This window comes from Syngnathoides biaculeatus, chromosome 9, assembly GCF_019802595.1.
Source record: "Syngnathoides biaculeatus isolate LvHL_M chromosome 9, ASM1980259v1, whole genome shotgun sequence".
Taxonomy (NCBI): Eukaryota; Metazoa; Chordata; class Actinopteri; order Syngnathiformes; family Syngnathidae; genus Syngnathoides; species Syngnathoides biaculeatus.
The window spans coordinates 4,580,775-4,600,795 of NC_084648.1; the positions used below are offsets into that span (position 1 = coordinate 4,580,775).

Here is a 20,021-nt window from a genome sequence, read left to right on the forward strand (position 1 = left end):
AAAGCACATCTATAAAAACAAGTGTCACTGACCCACAATATTCATGGTCTGTGAATAGGTCTTCAAAATTGATTGGGCTCAGAGGAGGAGTGGGGACTAATTTATCAATACAAAGCCATTCGCAGATGGGTTACTGACTCCCCCCCCCAGGTCATGCATCATCAGCTCCACCCTCTTCTGGGAGATGAATTGTCAAGGATGCACTTCAATAAAATCATAAAACTCTTAAATGTCATGTATTCCATTTTGCTTCTCCATTAGAAGATCTGGATGATAAAAAAATACAGTACAATTATGGAAACTGATTGGAGAACCCATCCAGTAATACAATCAAGTATTAATACCATTACAGTATATGATTGAAGGGGAGGTAATTTTTTTTATTTTGGACCAATAAAAGCAGCATAGAAAAATATAAACAAACACGATGATGTATACGATTTAACATGAGTGCAGACTTAATGTAATTATAGGATAGGGTAAGCTACCATTAGAGTCCATTGTAAAGTGGTCTGCAATGTGGCTCCAGCTTGTCTTCCAGGACATAGTCTGGTCCACAGACCCAGGGGTCCCCCGTCTCCCACTGCCATTTCTGGAGCGTCTGTCTCAGGGACTCCAGCACGTCACTGTAGGCCAGGTCTGATGCCAGGTTCTTCGTTTCCAGAGGGTCTCTTCTGCATTGGCCATGTAGTTGAATAGAGAAAAAAAAAACAAAAAACTTAACACTTTGGAAATAAGAATCTACAAAGAGTTAGTCAGTGTGCCTCAATGTGACAGCCCAGAATATATTCAAATAAGACATTCAAATATACTGACACATCCACATCCCTACATGAGAGACCATAGCACACAAAAGCAACCACATTGTTTATTTTTTTTTCCCAAATGAAGTGTAAATGTGTCACATTTATAGGTGAATTATTTTTTGTCGTTATTAATGATGTTCTCTTAAGAACCGGGGCCGGTACAAGGCTGTCACTACAAAGTAAACAGCAGTTTGTTCAAAAATGTTATTAAATTGAGTTTGAAGTACACATTTAAAACAATTCCATACAATAAATTGAGTCAATTGTAATTTTAAGTTGTGTAGGTGTGAATGTTTTTTTTTTTTTTTTTAATTTCCACTCCAACTGCAGCAAGATTGTATGACTTGCCTTGCTGACTTGCTTAAACGACGCAATGTCTTGACTAGCTTGAAATTTAGTAGCGACTCAATTTCACCTGCTTGATTCCGCACCCCCCCCTCCCGAGACTTGTTTGTGATTTTCTGCTGTGTGCCATTGATAACCTTGAAATTATCCACTAAATACAGTTCTGTGAAAAACTGTTGAGCCACCAAATGACATGCATTAGCTTCAGCACTAATGCAATGTATATAACTACTGCACAGTATCACTCAGTCGAACTTTCAAAGTGCCAGGCCAGAACTCTTATGGAAGGGAAAGAAATGAATAAGTTTAAAGCTTCAGTTATTTAAAAAAAAAAAAAATTCTGGACATTGAAAAAAAGTTTTCTTATGCCAAGACTACTGGGGGGAAAACGTCATTAACACGACAACAGTGGTTTAGGAATTTTGCATTGAACTAAGTACATATATGCTATACAGGGCCTATTTCATAAAATTCAGAATTTTGTTTCTTCAAACTGACCCTGCAAATGTGAAAATGTCTACTCCCCAAGCTTAAACTCCAAAATCCTGAATAATTAGTGAGAATGTAGGCCCTTCACGATATATCAATTGTGGTTGGTCTTTTATCCGTTAGCTGTTCGTTGAAGTGAATAATTTGTGTTTCCCCTTTGCGTTGGTGACGGAAGCAGACCTGGTATCGTACAGCTCCCAGCGCTCCCGGTAGTAATACTGCTGCAGGCTTTTGAACCAGTGCGTGGGCTCGCTCAGCCTGGTGCGGTTCAGCAGGTCCTGGAAGGTGGCCGACACATACAAGTCCTGGTCGACAAGGAAGGGCATGCGGTAGTGGAGGTTGTGGAGGAGGCGGTACGCCCCCTGGTGGACACCACGGATTGGGTAGTACATGGTGACCTGGATGTGAATAGACAAAAAGGACTGGAGTACTCGCACCATGCACATTAAGTAAAAGAAATAGACATTCATATTTTGAGACAAAGGCGATGGTAAAAGTAGAAGTAAAGATTGCATGGCTGCACGAAAGTAAAAAGTATAGACTGAAAGGTACTTCTGTACAAAAAGAAAGTAGAAAATGGCTTTTTGCTCTATCATATTCTTATTATATTCTTATATCTTATTTTGAAAACTCAGCTTCATGCTCATTCACTGTGACCCATTCTTGGATGGAAGAAGGCAATGTATGAGAAATATCTTGCGTCTCCAAATTAGCTTCGTTATCTTTGCTCTTACGGACTGGTTTGTGCTACTCCGTTTGGCTGCAGTATTTTTGCGGTCTTACAAGACTGCAGGTTAACCACAACCGCAGTTAAATTTACTTCTCTGGCATTCGGCTGAGGTTGGGAAAAACGTCAAGTCTATTTTGACAAAGTAAGTAGCACAGACACAGGTTTTCAAATGTAGCGAGTAAAAAAATAGAAATTAAAAAAAAAAAACGCTCAAGTAAAAGCGCAGTACAGCCATCCGTTTTCTATACCGCTTCTCCCCGTGTGTCATGGGCAAGCTGGAGCCTCTCCCAGCTGTAATTGTGAGAGAGGAGAGTGCAGTTTAGATTGGTCGCCAGCCAATCCCAAGGCACATGCAAATTACTAACTGTTCATATTCAGTTTAATTTAGTCTTCAATACACCTACCATGCATATTTTTGGGATGTGGGAGGAAACCCACGCAGATACAAGGACAACATGCAAATACCACACAAGCAAGGGCTGATTTGAATGCCAATCCTCAGAACTGCGAGGCGGATGTGTTAACCAGTTGTTCACCGTGCTACCAAGCACAGTACAATCAGTATTTGTACTTAGTTACTTCCCACCACACTTGTATTGAGCATATTCAAGAAAATGACCTCGCGGGAACGTTTCACACACCTCGTGCTGTGATTGGCTGGCAAAGACCGTGTGCCAGCTGCCGGGCTCAGTCACCAGGACAGGAAGCAAAGAGCGGCCAGTGAGGTGGACTGGGACGGCCGTGTTGCCAGGGAGGCTGTATGAAGGGTAGGGGACAGAAAACCAGTCCAGGATGGTGGGAGTGATGTCTGCCAGAAGATGACAGATTGCATGACAATTACAATTATTGGCAAATTATTTTTAACACACTGTACTTGTCATTACTAGAGTTTGTGCTTTCAGTTTTAGTAATAGCAAGAAAAGTATTAATTTGGTATAATCTTGTGGCAACTTGGTGCCTAAGAACCACAGTAGGATGAAATGAATTGAGGAGCTTCTTTTCAACAGAAGTGGTGATTTACCCCCATATTGTCACATCAATAGGCCATTCTAAACCTTTTTTTTTGGGGGGGGGGGGTCTCTATTATTTGCGATTTAAGGAGGAATAGCAGCGGAGCACTGAACTCAGTCCAGATCAAAATCCTCTTGAGAGTTGAAATTTAGTTTGAATTTTACAAAGATGAATTGGTAGAAATGTCTGGTAGATATGGGGAGAGGTTTGTCCCAAAATAATTTATACATACATATCTGCAATTTACAAGTTTTTCTGATCAACAAATATACCTGTGATTTGCACAATTCACACACGTTTGTCAATTCCTCCAATATATCTGCGATTTACTTTTTTTTTTCTTTCTAATGTTGTGGCGGCATTTATCATGACTTATCGTTTGTAAATATTCAGTTTTGTTTGTGAATTGTTGAACGTGTGCTTGTGGATCAACAGGCACGTGCATAGATTTTTAATTTCAGACATAATTTAGGATCTGAAAAACGTCAAAATCATTATTGTTGAATTATTCTAACCCCCAAATTCAGAACGGTGACATGTAGATTAATGGATGAAATTATGCCTAATAGGCATTCAAATATCCGTCAATACATTCCTTTTTGTAGTTTCTAAGATGTGCAGTCAAATCAAATCAAGTCTATTTAGTAGTGATTTTATTTTTGTAGTTTTCTTAGTACAGCTTGTGATGTATATTATGAAGTAAAGTCTCCCTCTGGTGGCCAACAAAGAATATAATCACACTGATGTATACACTAAAACGTGAAGCGCACTAACAACTACATATTGAAAACAAAGCAACAGGACAACAAGAGAATTTTTAGCTTAAATATATTTCATTTCTTACCTAATAGGCTGACGTAGGCCTGGCTGGTGTCTCCCCATCGCTCCCTGTGCTCTGGAGAGGACACCAGCATTGGTTCCGCTGTGCCGGAGTGATACAGGTTGGTTCTACCATTGGGGAAGGGGATGCCGTTGTCGGAGCTGTAGATGATCAGAGTGTCATTCTCATAACCGGCGTCCCTGAGCTCCTGAAGAACCAACCCAATACCTGCGCAGAAAATGGACTCCGTTAAAAGCGTCGTTTCTCGTGAATGAATGCTTGTTTGCGGCGGACATGCTGTGTACCTTGGTCCAGTCGGCTAACTGTAGTATACAATGCGGCTAAGTCTGCTCGTGCTGCGGGTGTGTCCGGTACAAAAGGCGGAACCTAAATCACACAAAATGTTCACGGAAAGCAGGTTAAACCGCGAGGGCAATAGATTCTGAATTGTGTGTGTGGTTTACGGATGACATGACAGAGGTGCGCCAAATTTAAGAGAAATTGCTGCATGCTCTGCTTGTGTTGTTTCTCCATCTGCGTTAAAGTTGGGGTTGTTTGAAGGTTTATAATTACCGAAACAACCATCCTAATTTACGATGGTGCTTCAAATGATTCAGTGTATAACAATACTGTACCGGGTTTTGACATTTCCCACACAGTAGAGAGAATAAATGACAGCGAGTATTGTCATCTTTCATCTCTTTGCATCTGTTGTTCTTCCGTGTGTGTCAAAGTCGCTACTGAATGTTTAGAATTTTCATAAGACCGTACAGAACATGATCATTGCCGTGAGCCTACAGCGTTTCATATTTCACACTAGCCGTGAGCTTCCACACCTCTGTTTGACAAAATTTGGTTTTCTGGATTCAAATACAGTTTTCCTGTAAACTTAAAATGGGAGTGACAAACAGCCTGCATGCTTCCTCTTATTTTGAGAATTGTGCAAGAAAGACAGTGAAAACAAGCACAAAGGAATGCTTTAAAACCCGTCTTTTAAAATGCTTAAGTGGAAGTTTCAATGGGTTTAAGAGGGGTTCAACCAAAATAAATGTTGGGTATTTTATTTTATTTATTTTATGTTACCTAGTGAGAGTGGATCCGAAATGCGTCTTTCGTGATAAACGGGAGTTAAAATACAGGAAAAAAAATAGTTTGCCACTGAAAACAATCAACATTGCAGTAATTGTCTTTCACGACTGACCTTAACTTGGTCTGGTGTGTAATTTTGTGGAGTCCAATCCGGAATTCTGCCCATTCCCATCTCACCGTTTCCAAACTTCTCACAAAAAGCTCCGTACTGGGGCTGGGAGTGCCCACAGCGGTGGGTGTCATGGAAGGCCACATACAGAAAAAAAGGCCTTTCTTCATCTTGCAAATTGTCATCTTCTGCTTTTTGCTTTTTCTCCAAAGCTCCCTCTTTATGAGTCTGGAAAAACTTTCGGACGAGAAGTTTGATGCGGGTGATGTTCCTCCCCACCTGGAGGACTGAGTTGTTTTCCTCCGTGTACGCAAAGTCAAAAGGGTACACCGACCCTGGACCAACATGCTTTTTTCCAATTATACCTGAGAGTCAAAATCACAGAAATAAGGATGAACACGAGCTTGCAAGATGGGGGGTGTTGGCACGACATTATTACTCACCTGTGTGTACGTTTGCTCGACTAAGGAGCAGCGGCAGACTCTGGACGCCATCGAAAGAGTTAAAATGATGGACCCCTTGGTGAAGGCCATACATGCCGTTCTGATGCTAAGACGGCATAAAACAATTATTAAAATGTAAAATATTTGGGCTGCACAAGGACTTCATATTTTGGGTTTGTGCACCCTTTTGCAGATAAGAGGCTCTTCTGGGAAACAGGGGTACACTTAGGAGTTTCACTTGTTGAGTGACCAAGTTTGTAACTCAGTTTATCCATACAGCAAATCAAATTTCCCCACTAAAATTGCACACAAGATGGTGCATGCACGCTAGTCGTCCTTATTGAAGCTGTCTACTCTCTCTCTATAGAACTGGTGATGTACTGGTGATGCAGTTTACAGCTGACTATAATTAAAATAAACATTAAAAAAGGAGTGATTACGGTGTGTTGTAATCTTTTTTTAATCTTTGGAGTATTTGGATGACATCACAGATGTTATTAAAACACCTGGGAATTCTTTAAAACAGTGAGAGGGGGTTGCGTCATAAAATTCACATTGAAGTCGTGACCAACTACCAGGTTGATAAAATACTTCTAAAAAAAAAAATCTTTCCTAAAGACTTCAATCATACGGTGCATGCGTGTGTGTTACCTGTGGCAGGCCACTAAGGATGGTGGAGCGGCTGGGGGAGCAACTGCTGACAGAGGTGAAAGCGTTGCTGAACACGACACTGCGCTGGGCCAGAGAACGCAGGTGAGGGGTGTGGACAACAGAATTGTTGTACACTTCGGTCTCAAAACCGGCATCATCAGCTGCCGGAGGGGAAAAACACAAACTTGCTCTAGGGTGTATTGCGGTTACATCTATAGCTGCTGAAATAAGGATTGAACACATCACCACTTTACAATCACCTGACTTGAATCCGATCGAAGATCTATGAAAAGAACTGAAACTCACGGTCCATAACAGAAGCCCATGGAACCTTGAAGATTTGAAAACTGCTGGAGCCTTTCCGAGCAATCATCGGGCAGGAGGCGGGGTACAGCCTGAACTGGTTGCCAGTGTTATTATTATAATTTAAAATGTTTTTTCGTTATATACAATGCTTTTTTTTTTTTACATCTGCCTTTTTGTTGTTGTTGTTCAAGTGATCTCGAGTTGAGTAGACTGCTTGTACCCACTGGGCAAAGTCACAGCTGACTTTGTGCAAGAGGCGAAGTGTGCTCTCATCCAAATCTTTCATATATATATATATATATAATTTTTAAACATCGCCTACCACGAGTTTAAACCGTAACCACTCACCGATGATCAGGAGGACGTTTCGTCTCTTGGACTCGCCGAGGCGACAACAAAGAAGCAGAAGCCAAAGAAATGACAGACTGGTCATGTTAATAATGACCGAATTAGTGATTTGAAAACTTTACATAGTTGACATGAAAATATTCGAGATGATCTGACGTTTTTGAATCGGAATGCCGAGGCACAAACCACAGTCGCAAGTTTTTGTTTCGTTTTCCGCAAACAAATCCGCCCATCTTGTCACGTGACCACGGCCACGTGACGTTTGACAACCGGAAAGTCGCCCAGTGCAACCGAGCTCCGGCTGGCGGCTGCTTTGTCCGGGGAAGGAAGTTGAGAGCCCACGGTGGCAGATCGGGACCGATGGAAAGATCGTATGTAAGAAGGAACTCGTGATGTGATGGTAATGTTTGAAAACGTGTCCTACATGAATGTTTCTTTTGCTTCTACTGGAATCTCAACTTGCATTAGGTGACTGTTATTGTGGCAGTGCTGTTTTTAAAAATATATTTCTTCCCAGTTTTCAACTGTAAACAACTCAGTACATGCATTCATAGTAAATATGTATGCACACGTACTGTAGTAACACTTGAGTGATGTTTGGTGGCCTGTTAAAGTCTGTCCACGAAGCTGTCATATGACTCTTGTGTACTCGTCCTCTATAAATGTCCTCCATAAATGTGTTTTATTGTTGCGGTGGTCGTCCGTTGCGGTCCTGCCTGACGTTGAAATCCCTGCGACCAGACTGCGCCCACCGGCATCCTGCAAAACCTTTTGGGTTTGGGTATTACAATGAGTCACTGGCAATCCCCAAATTGACATTTCTTTTATTATCACTTTCTCACCTAATTGCTTTCTTATGCTTTGTGCGTGAAGTTCAGGTTGAAGACATGGACAAAGTGAGAAGATTTTTTTTCTCCCCACCTGAATCCTCATGATGTCTCCCAAAAAGTCCCAATTACGCAAGTTAGAGGAAGAAAGCACCAGTTCAATACCAGTATGAGCGTCATATAATCAAAAGGAGGAACTTCCATCTTGCAGTGTAAGTGGATTTGATATTGATGTCGTTGTGTTTGCGTAGCAAGGAGATTTCCATCCTTTATTACTTTCTGCAAATTTCTCCAGGTTGTCCTCCTACAAAGACACGCACAAAGCTCAACCTGCACCATGGACCAACCACTGCTGCGAAGAGATGTGGGCCGAGGCTGCTCCTCCTGCAGAATGCTAAAGACTTGGCTTCCCATCCTCTCCTGGCTCCCCAAATACACCCTAAAATGGCTTCAGATGGATCTTCTCGCTGGCGTCACCGTCGGCCTGACAACCGTCCCGCAAGCCTTAGCCTATGCAGAAGTCGCAAGCCTTCCTGTGCAGGTGAGTCATTGGTAGTAATTTCAGCATATACTTCTGTTTTTACCACTGGAAACAAAGGATTTTGAAAGAATCCAGGATCAACAATATAAAACTTTCGTGAAATGTACAAGCAAAGATTAAAGTATCATTTTAGCATTTGTATATCATAGAACCGCAAAACAAAGTTAACCATGGAATTATGAAACCAATAAATAAAAATAGAATATCATCGAATTGCCCACTCTATTAAGAAGCAAGATGGTGTAGTGTTTAATGAAGTGAAACGTGAGCAGGCGGAAGATGTGCTAACTTCGTGCATCATGCTTTCCCTTAAGTGTAAAATGCAGTACAGTATACAGATAAACTTGAAAACTGAATTGCATGGCTAGGTGATGGTGTAGTAGTAAACACGCCTGCCTTTGGTGCAGACAGCGCGGGATCGATTCCCAGTGATGGTGTTGATACCTTCCCTGCGACTGATTGGCGACCAGTTCAGGCTGCAGTCCGCCTTTCGCCCAAAGCCAGCTGGGATAGGCTCCATCGCCCCCCCAACACTGACCAGGATAAGTGGTGTTGAAAATGGATGGAGGGATGAATTCATATAACACATCAAATAATTGGTCAACACTTTGCAGAATTTCATTTATTCCAGGCGTTTTATCAAATGTAACCTCAACAATGAACCAGGTTTACTATAGTTTGTGTATTTCTATCACATGATACCAACATACTGTACATGCCTCAATAACTACTGTATTACATAATATATAACATTGATCAACTGCAGTATTAAAAGATCAATCTGTTTGACTGAAGTGATTTTTTTTTTCTGTTAGTGCAATGGAATACATAAACTGATCAATTTTGACAAAGTTGCAGCTAACTTCAATAGGATCACTTCTCCACATACAGTATGGGCTCTACTCTGCCTTCATGGGGGGCTTCATCTACACCCTCCTTGGGACATCCAAGGACGTGACGCTGGGTCCCACGGCCATCATGTCCCTACTTTGCTTCTCGTTGGTGGGCGGCGAGCCCCACAGAGCTGTGCTGCTCAGCCTTCTCTGCGGACTCATCCAGGCTGCGCTGGCATTACTGAGATTAGGTGAGGGGAGGGCACCATTCGAGTCATGTGGAAATAGTATGATTTCATGAAGTAACACTACCTCACAAAAAAACGCGTTGTCTCACTCTCTGTGAGGCTTTGTATTCATGTGCGCATGACGCAGCCTTGTTGTGTTTCGTTTCGAAACTTGAAACCTTTGTTTAAAAGACAACACCTTCCTCTTAGCACACTCAGCAGGTCAAAATGTAGTTTTGATCCGAAGCCCTGTAAATCATCCATTGCAGGCTTCCTCTTGGACTTCATCTCATTCCCTGTGATAAAAGGCTTCACGTGTGCCGCAGCAATAACAATTGGCTTCGGCCAGGTGAAGGTGAGGTCAGCATTTAAAAAAAAAATTACATATCCATTTTTTTTTCTCATGTTTGCACAATTTCCAACTCATGTTCACAATCGATTCACTGAAAATGAAGGGAAAAAAAGAACATTTGTCAAATTAAGAGTTTATGAGCGATTACAGAAATAAAGAAAGTAATAGTCTTTATCAAAAACAGAATGTTTGCAATATAGCAGTGCACTTGGTCTTGTTCTTAATAATGTCCACTTGCCATCTTTTCTATAAAGGACCCTCCCTCATTTGTATGTGTTACTTTTTTCATTGCCCATATTTCTGACACAATGTCCAGCGTGAAAAGTGTGAAAGCTTTGAGGACTTTTTTTTTTAATCAATTAATGACCCTCTACTCCACCACTGGCGCAATGAATCCTAAGTTTAGACCAACATTCATCCATTTTCTGATCTGCTTATCCTCACAAGTAATGCTGAAACCTATCCCAGCTATCATTGGGCTGGAGGCAGGGTACACCCTGAACTGGTTGTCAGCCAATCGCAGGGTACATAGAGACAGACAACCAGTCGGACTCACAATCACAACTAGGGGCAATTCAGAGTGTCCACTTAATGTCGCATGTTTTGGGGATGTGGGAGGAAACCGGAGTGCCCGGAGAAAACCCACACAGGCACAGGGAGAACATGCAAACTCAACACAGGCAGCGCCGGAATTTGGACCCCGGTCCTCAGAACTGAGGTCAAGGGTCTAACCAGTTGCTACCCCATGCCACCCTCCATACTAACATCATTATTATTTTTTTTTTTTTTTATCAAAGCACCTTAGTCAGAACTGAATGAACATATTTCCAAAATGACTTCCATTTCCACACCTCCAGAAAAATATGTGCACAACGCACATTAAGGCGTTGTTGATAAGCTTTAGTTTGGCTTTATGGCATAGTGGAAAAAAAAATGTTTTCCAGTCAAGCATCCTCCATTGTTGTGAACTGGTGGAGGAAAACTGGGTTTCACGTACCATTTCATTTCTTCTTGTCACTGGGCTTCCCATTTTCTGCCCTGAGTTTCCATAAGATGCTCATAAAATCTGGAGAGAGTAAGTGTTACATTTAAAGTTGTTTGCTTAAATGTGCCCTGCGATTGGTTGGTAAAGTTGGGACAGCCTCCGGCTCACCCGCGATCATAATGAGGATATGTGTTATAGAAATGGATGGATAGCGCGATTACAGTATCCCATTTCATATTCATCATGTGGACAGATAACTCCGTGGGGCATTTTTAATACTATAAATTTTGTTTCTAGAATATCCTGGGACTCCAAGATATTCCCCATGAGTTCTTCCCACAAGTTTACTACACATTCTACAAGATCCCTCAGGCCCGAATAGGCGACGTGGTCCTCGGTCTGCTCTGTGTAGCCCTGCTGGTGATGTTGATGTTAATGAAGACAAGTCTGGGAACGAGTGCTGACCCTCCCACATTGTCCAGAGTGGCTAGAAGATTTGTGTGGGCTGTTGCTACCAGTCAGTAGTACCAATGTGTAACTCTCCATTTAGTTTGCCTTCAGCGTGTCTGCAAAAGAGATTCTCCTTCAATATCTTTTGTGTTTTTTATCAGTGCGGAACGCCCTCATAGTCGTGGCCGCATCTTTGTGCGCCTTTTCATGGGAATCTTACGGCCATCATGTCTTCACAATCACTGGGGAAACCTCCCACGGGCTCCCACCCTTCAGGCCACCGCCAACCTCGGACACCACTGCCAACGGCACCGTGGTAACCTTTGGAAAGATTGTAGAGGTAAAGAGTCTAGGTGAGGGTGTGACATCAGTTTCGAACATCTCACAGCTGATTTTGTCTGCATTGCTCCCTGTATGGTGCGCAGGACTTTGGGGGAGGTCTCGCTGTGATTCCTTTCATGGGAGTGCTGGAGAGCATTGCGATTGCAAAAGCATTCGGTGAGTTTTCCAAGGGAATAAAAGTGGATGCATATCCACTCAAGGTTTGTGTTCCAAATACTTTAATAAAATCTAGGAGACCTGGATTAGGTTAAGGATCCTAAGGAACACCAACCACACAGCATACACAGTGGCTATTGCAAGACTACTTCTCTGAGCTTCTCATTTATACATTTATAAATCTTGTCCCATTACCCTCACTAAACATGACTATGCTCTATGTGCTACCACCGTGTCCCATCCCAGAAATGTTCTTGTTGGACTTAATCAAATGGAAACCATCCCCTCAAAAACAAACATACTCAACAAAAAGTTTCATCAGTTATTTGTCGGCAAGTGTGGGATATAGAGTACAGTTACATAAGAATGTATCGGAATTAATTTATGGTTGTATCGTCAGTCTCCATGTTATAAATGTCACAAACTTGCTTTTCAACTCAGCACAAGGCAATTGGGCTCACGTAAGACCGGGCAAAGCTTTTGACTTCTTGTTTGTTTTCAGCCAGGCAGAACAACTACAGAATAGATGCCAACCAGGAACTGTTGGCGATTGGTGTGACCAACATCATGGGCTCCTTTGTCTCGGCCTACCCTGTCACTGGCAGCTTTGGAAGGTGCGTGTGTGTGTGTGTGTGAGTGTGTGTGGGGGTTTGAGAGAGATCAGTGTACTGTCTTTACAGACTCCTCTTTTGTCGTCATGTTTAGGACTGCAGTGAATTCTCAGACTGGGGTTTGTACTCCAGCTGGAGGGATTTTCACTAGTGAGTCAACACATTTTGGCAATGATGTACTTTTTACTATATTAAATCAGTTTTGTAACATTGCATTATCTTTATATTGATACTTTTTCCCACTCTCTCACTTCATTAAAGCCAATAAAATGTCGATTTGACCCATACAGTTTTGGTTCCACACCACAAAAACCACAGGCACAACACTAAAGACACTCTCCACCCCAACTGTGTCAATGAACACAAAGCATCAATGCTTTTTTTTCAAGACATACTTTTTCAAATAGCTTTTAATTACATTTCATTATTTAGATTGTATAGGTGGATATATTATGACTGATCGTTAAATGTCTCTTCATCTCCAGCATGTCAGCAATCTCTTGTTGCTTGTTGGTAAAGTAGCCAACCAGATGGCGGACAAAATAAATGTAACCAAATTTATGACCGTAGTGAGAATTCTATTTTGGGAAAATCACCTGAGAAATGAAATCATTGACCAAAGTGTCAAAACGTGCTCAAGCGCATGTACACATTACTTTACCCCAACTAAAACGGGTCCCACAGCATATCGCGGTACACTCAGCATTCAGCGCATTACGGACCTTTTTTTTTTTTCATATTCACATAGCACATAAGTCACCAAATTGTAGCTTTTTGAGTGTATGCTGTAATATATGTGGTAAAATACAGAAATGTTTCCTACCTGTAAAAATTAAAACTTGAAAAAAAAGATGGTGGGTAGAACAATTAGTTCAAACACATTACAGAGCATTAAATGTACACAATGTAGAGAACTAGTGTGTATTGTTTGCGTAAGAGTTCAATAGGTGTTTAAGATTATACATTGCCTTTTTAAGACTACGGGAGACGGTAAAAGGATTGTCAGAGAGATTAAAAGTCTGGAGATGTTCATGCAACTTTAAAATTCGTTTAAAAAAAATACCATGTCACTACTTCACCGATTTCACTTAGTGCATGGTAATAATAATGTAATAATCCCCTGTATATATGAGGCATGAATATATTGTAATAGTGTAACCCCGAGGTGTCAAACTTGAGGCCCGGGGGCCAGATTCAGGCCGCTACATGATTTTATGTGGGCCACGGAGCCAAATCTAGAGTGTCAATTTTCATGATTCTTGCAAAATCTGTACCAAAATTTCAAGATGTCATTCTCACAAATAATTAAGTTGAGATATTACAAGCATTTTTGTGTTACCAGTTGAAAAACACATTGACCTTGATTTCTGATTCCAAAACTACTTCATAAATTGATGATGTAAATATTATGAGACAATTAAATATTTTTATTGTTTCACAGTCAGTTCCTCTCAGGGAAGCCGGAACTACAATGCGGCCCGCGAGAAAAATGAGTTTGACACCCCTGGTGTAGCCTATAGAGAGCCGGTTCTACAAAATCCCCTGTAGAGAGTTTTGAAGCTTCTTTTGCATATGCATAGCTTTGCTTTCTTTTAAATGTTACTCATATTTAATGCAAAAATCTGATAAATCTGTGATGGTTTTGGCATGGAAAAAGATTTGTACTTTATTTTGCAGGTGTGATAGTGTTGCTCTCTTTGGCGTTCCTCATGCCGGCCTTCTACTACATTCCGAAAGCTTCTCTAGCTGCAGTTATCATCTGTGCTGTTGCTCCTATGGTTGACTATCAAGTAGTGGGAAAGATGTGGCAGATACACAGTATGTCTCTGCACTTTTAATGATGTGCAAATGTACTTTCACAGGGTCACCTCACTTTGTTGTTCCTCTTTCATTCCCAGAGCTTGACCTCCTTCCCTTTACTGTCACATTCCTGATGAGTTTCTGGGAGGTGCAGTATGGAATCATAGGAGGTGTTGCTGTATCTGGAGGCTTACTGATGTACACGACGGCTAGACCTCAAATAACGGTATTTCAGTGCTCTTTATTGCTGATGGGTATCATGTGCATTGAAACTCCTCCCACATGACAACTAAACCAATCAAAAGATTTTGTGAGTGCCATGGGTGAGACAGGCAAGCAGTCAGAGGAAGCAACGTTTTATCTATTGACTTCAGTCAACGTCTTTTAAATATAAGGTAGGAATAAGTGGGTAAATTCAATTTGAATGAATTGGAGTCAGTAAACTATTAGATTTGGTCAAATAAAAATATGTAGTACCACTCAACCATAAAACTAATCTCAAGGCACTTGTAAACCACACTCATACATGAATAGAGAAGACAAATTATGCATTTTGTTTTTCACAATTTCAAGAGGAAATAATCCCACCAATTTTTATTTATTTATTTATTTATTTGTTGTTTTAACAATACAGTGTATTATTCCAAAGTAGAATACACTATTCTCGCTTATATTGTGTTTGGAGAACAAGAATTAAACAGAATAATCCATAAATCTCCAGCAAATTCAGGGCGTGGCTATTTTAGACAATATGTTGACAATATTCTCTGTTGGCGATCAAAATTATCCTAACACCTCCACCCATTACGTACGTCGCAAGACCAAACCCGGAAACCAGGTTTGCAGACTCTCTGTGTAAACTGCGACTTGCTAACGTGAAGGTTTGAACTTGAACTTGCTAAAATCTTGTTCAAATGATCATGTCAGCAACACCCAGCATACACAGAGGCTGTGAAACTGATTTCTGGGTTCCAAAATACCAAAAAAAACAATAATCATATCACACACATGACACACCTTCCATTTCTTGTCGTTAAAATTAGGGTGTTAGCGGAAGCGGACCTGTCTCATGCAAGTAAGCGACTGTAAACCCCGAACGATCCAGCCGGGCTGATCCTCAGTCCGGCTTTCATTACCATGACTACTGTGGGCGAAGTTTTGGCTTTGCTACCAGATTGGCTTCGACTTACAGAAGCAGAGCACAGAGGGGAGAAAAAAATCAGGGACCTGCCTGTTAAAACACATGCATTTTCACTTGTGGAGACCAAATTCCATACACCGGAGGTCGGGAACTTTTTTGACTGAGAGAGCCATAAAGGCCAAATATTTTAAAGTGTAATTTCAAAAGAGCCATGCAGTATTTTGAAAACTAAGTACAGGCATATTTGCGCATTTATGAAGACCAACACTTTTGGAGTACAATAAGTCTCTGAATTCTTTTAAATAGCATTGTTATGATTTTCCTAACCAATGAGGACAAAGGTACTTCTTACAATTAATACGACTTCTGGTGCTTCATACGTCATTAGATTAAGCTTCATACAGGCGTTGAGACTTATTTCAATTTGATTTGCCATCATGCTGGTACGATGGTGAATGGTTCTTGCCGACAAGGGCATGTCTTTAAATCCTTTGATTATCTTGTCTTTATGCGAAGTTGTCAAAATATTTATTGACAACATCGAGGATGAATGTTTTGGAATACTCTCCATCTATTTAGACACACAGCAGAAACCTCCCTCTCCACAAAGGCTGTCCATTCTTGTTGAAAACTTCAGTACTCCTCATATTTTTTTCTTTGAGCGACCTTTGTCAAAAGCGTTTCCATAATTAGTTGTTCCAACAAGGTCAGCGTTTGACGGCCACACGAAACTACAGCAACCCCACTAGGACAAACAGCCTCTGTGTCATTTGCGTTGCCCGCACAACAGAAATCACATGTACTGTATGTTGTTATGAGGGCTCCGTGAGCTATATGCAACCACCACAAGTGCCAGGTATGGCTCACGAGCCATAAATTTCCTGACCCCTGCCATACACTAAGCCAGGTTTTTATGGCGCATTGGACACAAACTCCCCCACATGCCACTGTGTCACCAAATTCACTAAGCAACCAAAGTATGGCCCACTTATCAGAAGTGAATGCTCATCTTGAGGCAGCTTTCACTAAACGTTTCTCTTTTGGCATGACAGAAGAGAGGAACACTCAGTCCCTACGGACAGAGAAAGAATAACAGAATGGGGGGGAGGGATCAGAAGACAAAATACACAAGAACTGTTACCAATGCCAGTGACAATTTGTTGGCGACATAGTTCCGAACATTCCTCACAACGTGCATCCAGGCTCGTAACGCTCATCATTTCTTCACTGGTCCTGCTGTGTGCAGATGACTCATCAAGGTGTACTTCTAATTCAGTTGGCAAGTGGGCTCAGCTTTCCTGCGGCAGAACATCTGAGCCACATCATACACACTCAAGCTCTCCAGGGTAAGTGTTCAATCAAAGGAGATAAACTGATGAAATGAAACAGTAAGAGTGATGATCACAGTCTTTTTTCTCTCTTACGTTCACCAGAATCTCCTCCACAATCAGTAGTATTGGACTGCCATCATGTCAGCGTCATAGATTACACAGTAATTAATGAGCTGAGCGACCTGCTGACGCAATTCAAACGCCAAGATGTGTGTCTGGTCCTTTCTGGATTGCAGGTACGTCTCAACCACTTGCCAACCCCTCGAAAGGCAGCACTGTCATTCGTGTTCAATGAACTGATTTATCTGGAGCTTTCCCTGAGCTTAATGAACAGGCGACATGTTTGCAGTCAGCTGCTTCACTTGATGTATGGATTGGTTATCCTCCGACATTGTCTGTGCAGTCAGAAACACTGAAAATTATGGTTGAGACGGAGCACATGTTCTGTCAAGCACTTTGTGTCCTCTGTCTCGTACTGTACACACAGTACATACATTTTGCTTGCAACATCACATCAGAATATATTATGGTGACATGTGTCTCCTCTGTTTTCGCATCCCCTGTCAGCCAAACATCCTGGAGACTCTTTTAGCCGCAAATCTGGAGGGCCTCAGGTATGCCGATTGCGTTGAGACGGCGCTGCAAATGGGATCGGGGAACCTCAATTTATGACGCAGGTCGTGCCCAGCCTCTGTCCAAGGAAGAGATGTTAGCTGACGCCCGCCAAACTATATGGGTACTGCAAAGTTGTGTTGACATTTAAAATCACTACCCTGCGTAGCCAGAGACCAACCCTTTTTCCATCCCTTCCTGTACCATTGAGAACTTGGAACTCAGTGAGGATTCCTATGTGACAGTGGTGACCTGAAACCAAATACCACATTTAATTGATTGTTTTAATTTTTCGTGACATATTTTACAACATCACAATTTATATTACCTCAGATATTGCACCATTGCTGCAACAGTTTTTTTTTCTCGCCTGAGAAGAAAACAAAACGTAAAACGTCCTGAAACGCTGGTAAATACTACATATTATCAGCAGCCCACTCTAGCCACACATAGATGTACTCTAATACTGTTAATATTGTTAAACATTTACATTTTGTTCTTCTGAACCATTCAAATACTTTATAATCACATTTATACTATTTTGTAAATACTTTAAGCTCTTTTGTATTATTGTTACGGGCTGTACCAGTAAAAAAAATAAAAAATCATTTTTGATTCATCTTTTCTTTTCGAATGTCAAATTGATGTAGCTCTGTTGTGAATAATCATAGACTGGAAATACATGTTTGTTTTAGTCAAAAGAGTGACCTGATGTTTTTGACAGCACCTCTGTAGCATATCTTAAGTACATACTTATGTATTGTGTTAAGATTGTTCTGTGAAGAGGTTGTTTTAATTCAGGTATTAAAGGTCATCTGCTGTACATTTGTACGATTTGAATAATTTTTTTCTCAATTGTAGTTTACTTAAAACTAACACTGAATATATCGTTCATGAGGTAAAAGATGGAACCTGGACAGATCTTTTTCAGTCATTTCTCAATGAGCCACATTTTTCTGAAATGCTCATTTACTGCAAGGTGAGCAAGGACGCAAAAAAAAGAAAGAAAAAGTCACTTGCCATAAAATTTGCTCTGATTGCACCGTTATATGACTGAATAATAAAAAATAAAGTGAACTTTTTTTTTTTTTTTAATGGTGGGATGGTGAGTGACTGGTTGGCATTTCTGCCTCCATATTTTGAGGACCCAGGTTCAAAGCCCAGCCCTGCCTGTGTGGAGTTTGCATCATCTCCCTGTGCCCAAGTAGGTTATTTCCGGGAGCTCCAGTTTTCTCCCACATCCCAATAACCTGCATAGTAGGTTAGTTGAGTCTAAATCCCCTATATGGTACATTGGGAAGTCAGATCTCATATTCGAGAGAAGCAGTGTGGTTTTTGTCCTGGTTGTGAAACAGTACACCAGTGCAAAACTGTCAGTAGATAACTGAAAGGTACATGGGAGTTTGCCACATGACTTGGAGACTTGGTCGTATTGGAGATGCTCAGAGACGAGCCGCTGCTCCATCACAATAAGAGGTACCAAATGACGTGGCTCTGGCATCTGATTTGGAGGCCTCCTGGCCACACTGTGATATGATTTCTCCTGGTTGCCAGGAAAGGCGTCCTGGAAAAGCTGGGCAAAGTGGACAGGAAGTGGGAAGTGTGGACACACCGACTGAATCTGCTGCTCCCACGACCAGACCTCAGATGAGCACAAAATGATGGTTCTAGGAATGGATGGCTTAAAGCTGTGGGATAGAGAGCTGTGTTTATTTTCTCTCAACTTCATGATTAGTTCATAAATGTATATATTTGACATTTACTTAGCTCTCATTTTGTGTACGGACTTAATTTTGTTGTACAGCCTTCAATTTAAAATTTAAAACTGAGTTGGTGGACTAGTCTAATTCAGCACTGCCTTGCTTGGTGTTGTGTTAGTATGCATGTCCACATACCAGAGCAACTTCATCCATCCATTCATTTTCTGTTCAGCTTATCTTCCTTTATCTCGGTGAAACTGCATGGAAAGTTCATTTTTATTAAATGTGGTGAAACACATTTCGTGTATGGGTCACACTACATGACATGCCCTCTGCTAACTAAAAATATGCTGTTGTGGTAGAAATGGGTCAAGTAATTATGACTAAGTGACGGTTGTGTTGGATAGCCACTACCGTGAACAAATGCGTTCAAGTGCAGTACTGATATGGTGGCAGAGGGGTGACTGTTATCTTGGATGCCACGTGTGTCACTGTATGCCATTTAAGCTATGCCTCAAAAATAAAATTGAAATGGTTTACAGTAATATCTCCACAAGTGTTACACAATTCTGTTTCCGAGTTTCTCTTCTAACGTATTCAGAAACAAATCTCTGAGTACACTTTGCTGGCTTTTTAATCAGGTTATTACATTTTTTACAATGGCTGACGTGGATATGACTTTGACATCAACACACACACAAGCATGAGAATCAGGTAGTCACAGTCATTAGCACATGCAAAGTCCAGAGAATTCTTCGGAAAATGCCTTCAGTTTGCCGCGCAATAAGTTTGGAAACATGAAAAATATGTATTCATATCTAAATTAAAGTGAGCCATGTGTAAAGTCATTTTTCACCGTTTGGTAGTTGCGCAATGACCTTTGTCTGCGACACTATCGCTGGCTAGTAAGTGCAAGTGTTTGAGCAAGCAAACTCATACAAAATGTTTATAGAAATAAAGTACTAA

The 20,021-nt window shown here is 41.2% G+C and overlaps 2 protein-coding genes across 13 annotated transcripts; one reads left to right on the plus strand and one right to left on the minus strand.

Moving 5' to 3' along the window:
• Positions 1 to 359: 359 nt before the first annotated feature.
• On the minus strand, positions 360 to 7,372 carry sgsh (N-sulfoglucosamine sulfohydrolase (sulfamidase)). 6 transcript variants are annotated; one of them, XM_061830118.1, is made up of 10 exons: positions 7,148 to 7,285; positions 6,800 to 6,893; positions 6,494 to 6,654; positions 5,843 to 5,948; positions 5,403 to 5,764; positions 4,507 to 4,588; positions 4,226 to 4,429; positions 3,012 to 3,178; positions 1,821 to 2,038; positions 360 to 674 (listed from the first exon to the last, which is right to left on the minus strand). In XM_061830118.1, exons 2-10 carry the CDS (start codon positions 6,864 to 6,866, stop codon positions 491 to 493), a joined length of 1,551 nt encoding a protein of 516 aa, XP_061686102.1. In that variant the 5' UTR covers positions 6,867 to 6,893; positions 7,148 to 7,285; the 3' UTR covers positions 360 to 490. The 6 variants fall into 6 exon arrangements, with proteins under 6 accessions (XP_061686102.1, XP_061686098.1, XP_061686103.1 ...); XM_061830114.1 differs by having other exon boundaries at positions 6,494 to 6,714; XM_061830119.1 differs by having other exon boundaries at positions 6,800 to 6,888; positions 7,148 to 7,262.
• A 35-nt stretch (positions 7,373 to 7,407) lies between these two features.
• slc26a11 (solute carrier family 26 member 11) lies at positions 7,408 to 18,192 on the plus strand. Of its 7 annotated transcripts, none has more exons than XM_061830107.1 (16): positions 7,408 to 7,547; positions 7,889 to 7,928; positions 8,021 to 8,186; positions 8,270 to 8,515; positions 9,407 to 9,599; positions 9,845 to 9,930; positions 11,210 to 11,429; positions 11,524 to 11,702; positions 11,788 to 11,860; positions 12,363 to 12,474; positions 12,566 to 12,621; positions 14,149 to 14,289; positions 14,370 to 14,497; positions 16,659 to 16,758; positions 16,846 to 16,979; positions 17,311 to 18,192. In XM_061830107.1, exons 4-16 carry the CDS (start codon positions 8,312 to 8,314, stop codon positions 17,413 to 17,415), a joined length of 1,731 nt encoding a protein of 576 aa, XP_061686091.1. In that variant the 5' UTR covers positions 7,408 to 7,547; positions 7,889 to 7,928; positions 8,021 to 8,186; positions 8,270 to 8,311; the 3' UTR covers positions 17,416 to 18,192. The 7 variants fall into 7 exon arrangements, with proteins under 7 accessions (XP_061686091.1, XP_061686093.1, XP_061686096.1 ...); XM_061830109.1 differs by having other exon boundaries at positions 7,889 to 7,922; XM_061830112.1 differs by lacking the exon at positions 7,889 to 7,928 and having other exon boundaries at positions 7,419 to 7,522.
• The last annotated feature ends 1,829 nt before the right edge of the window (positions 18,193 to 20,021 follow it).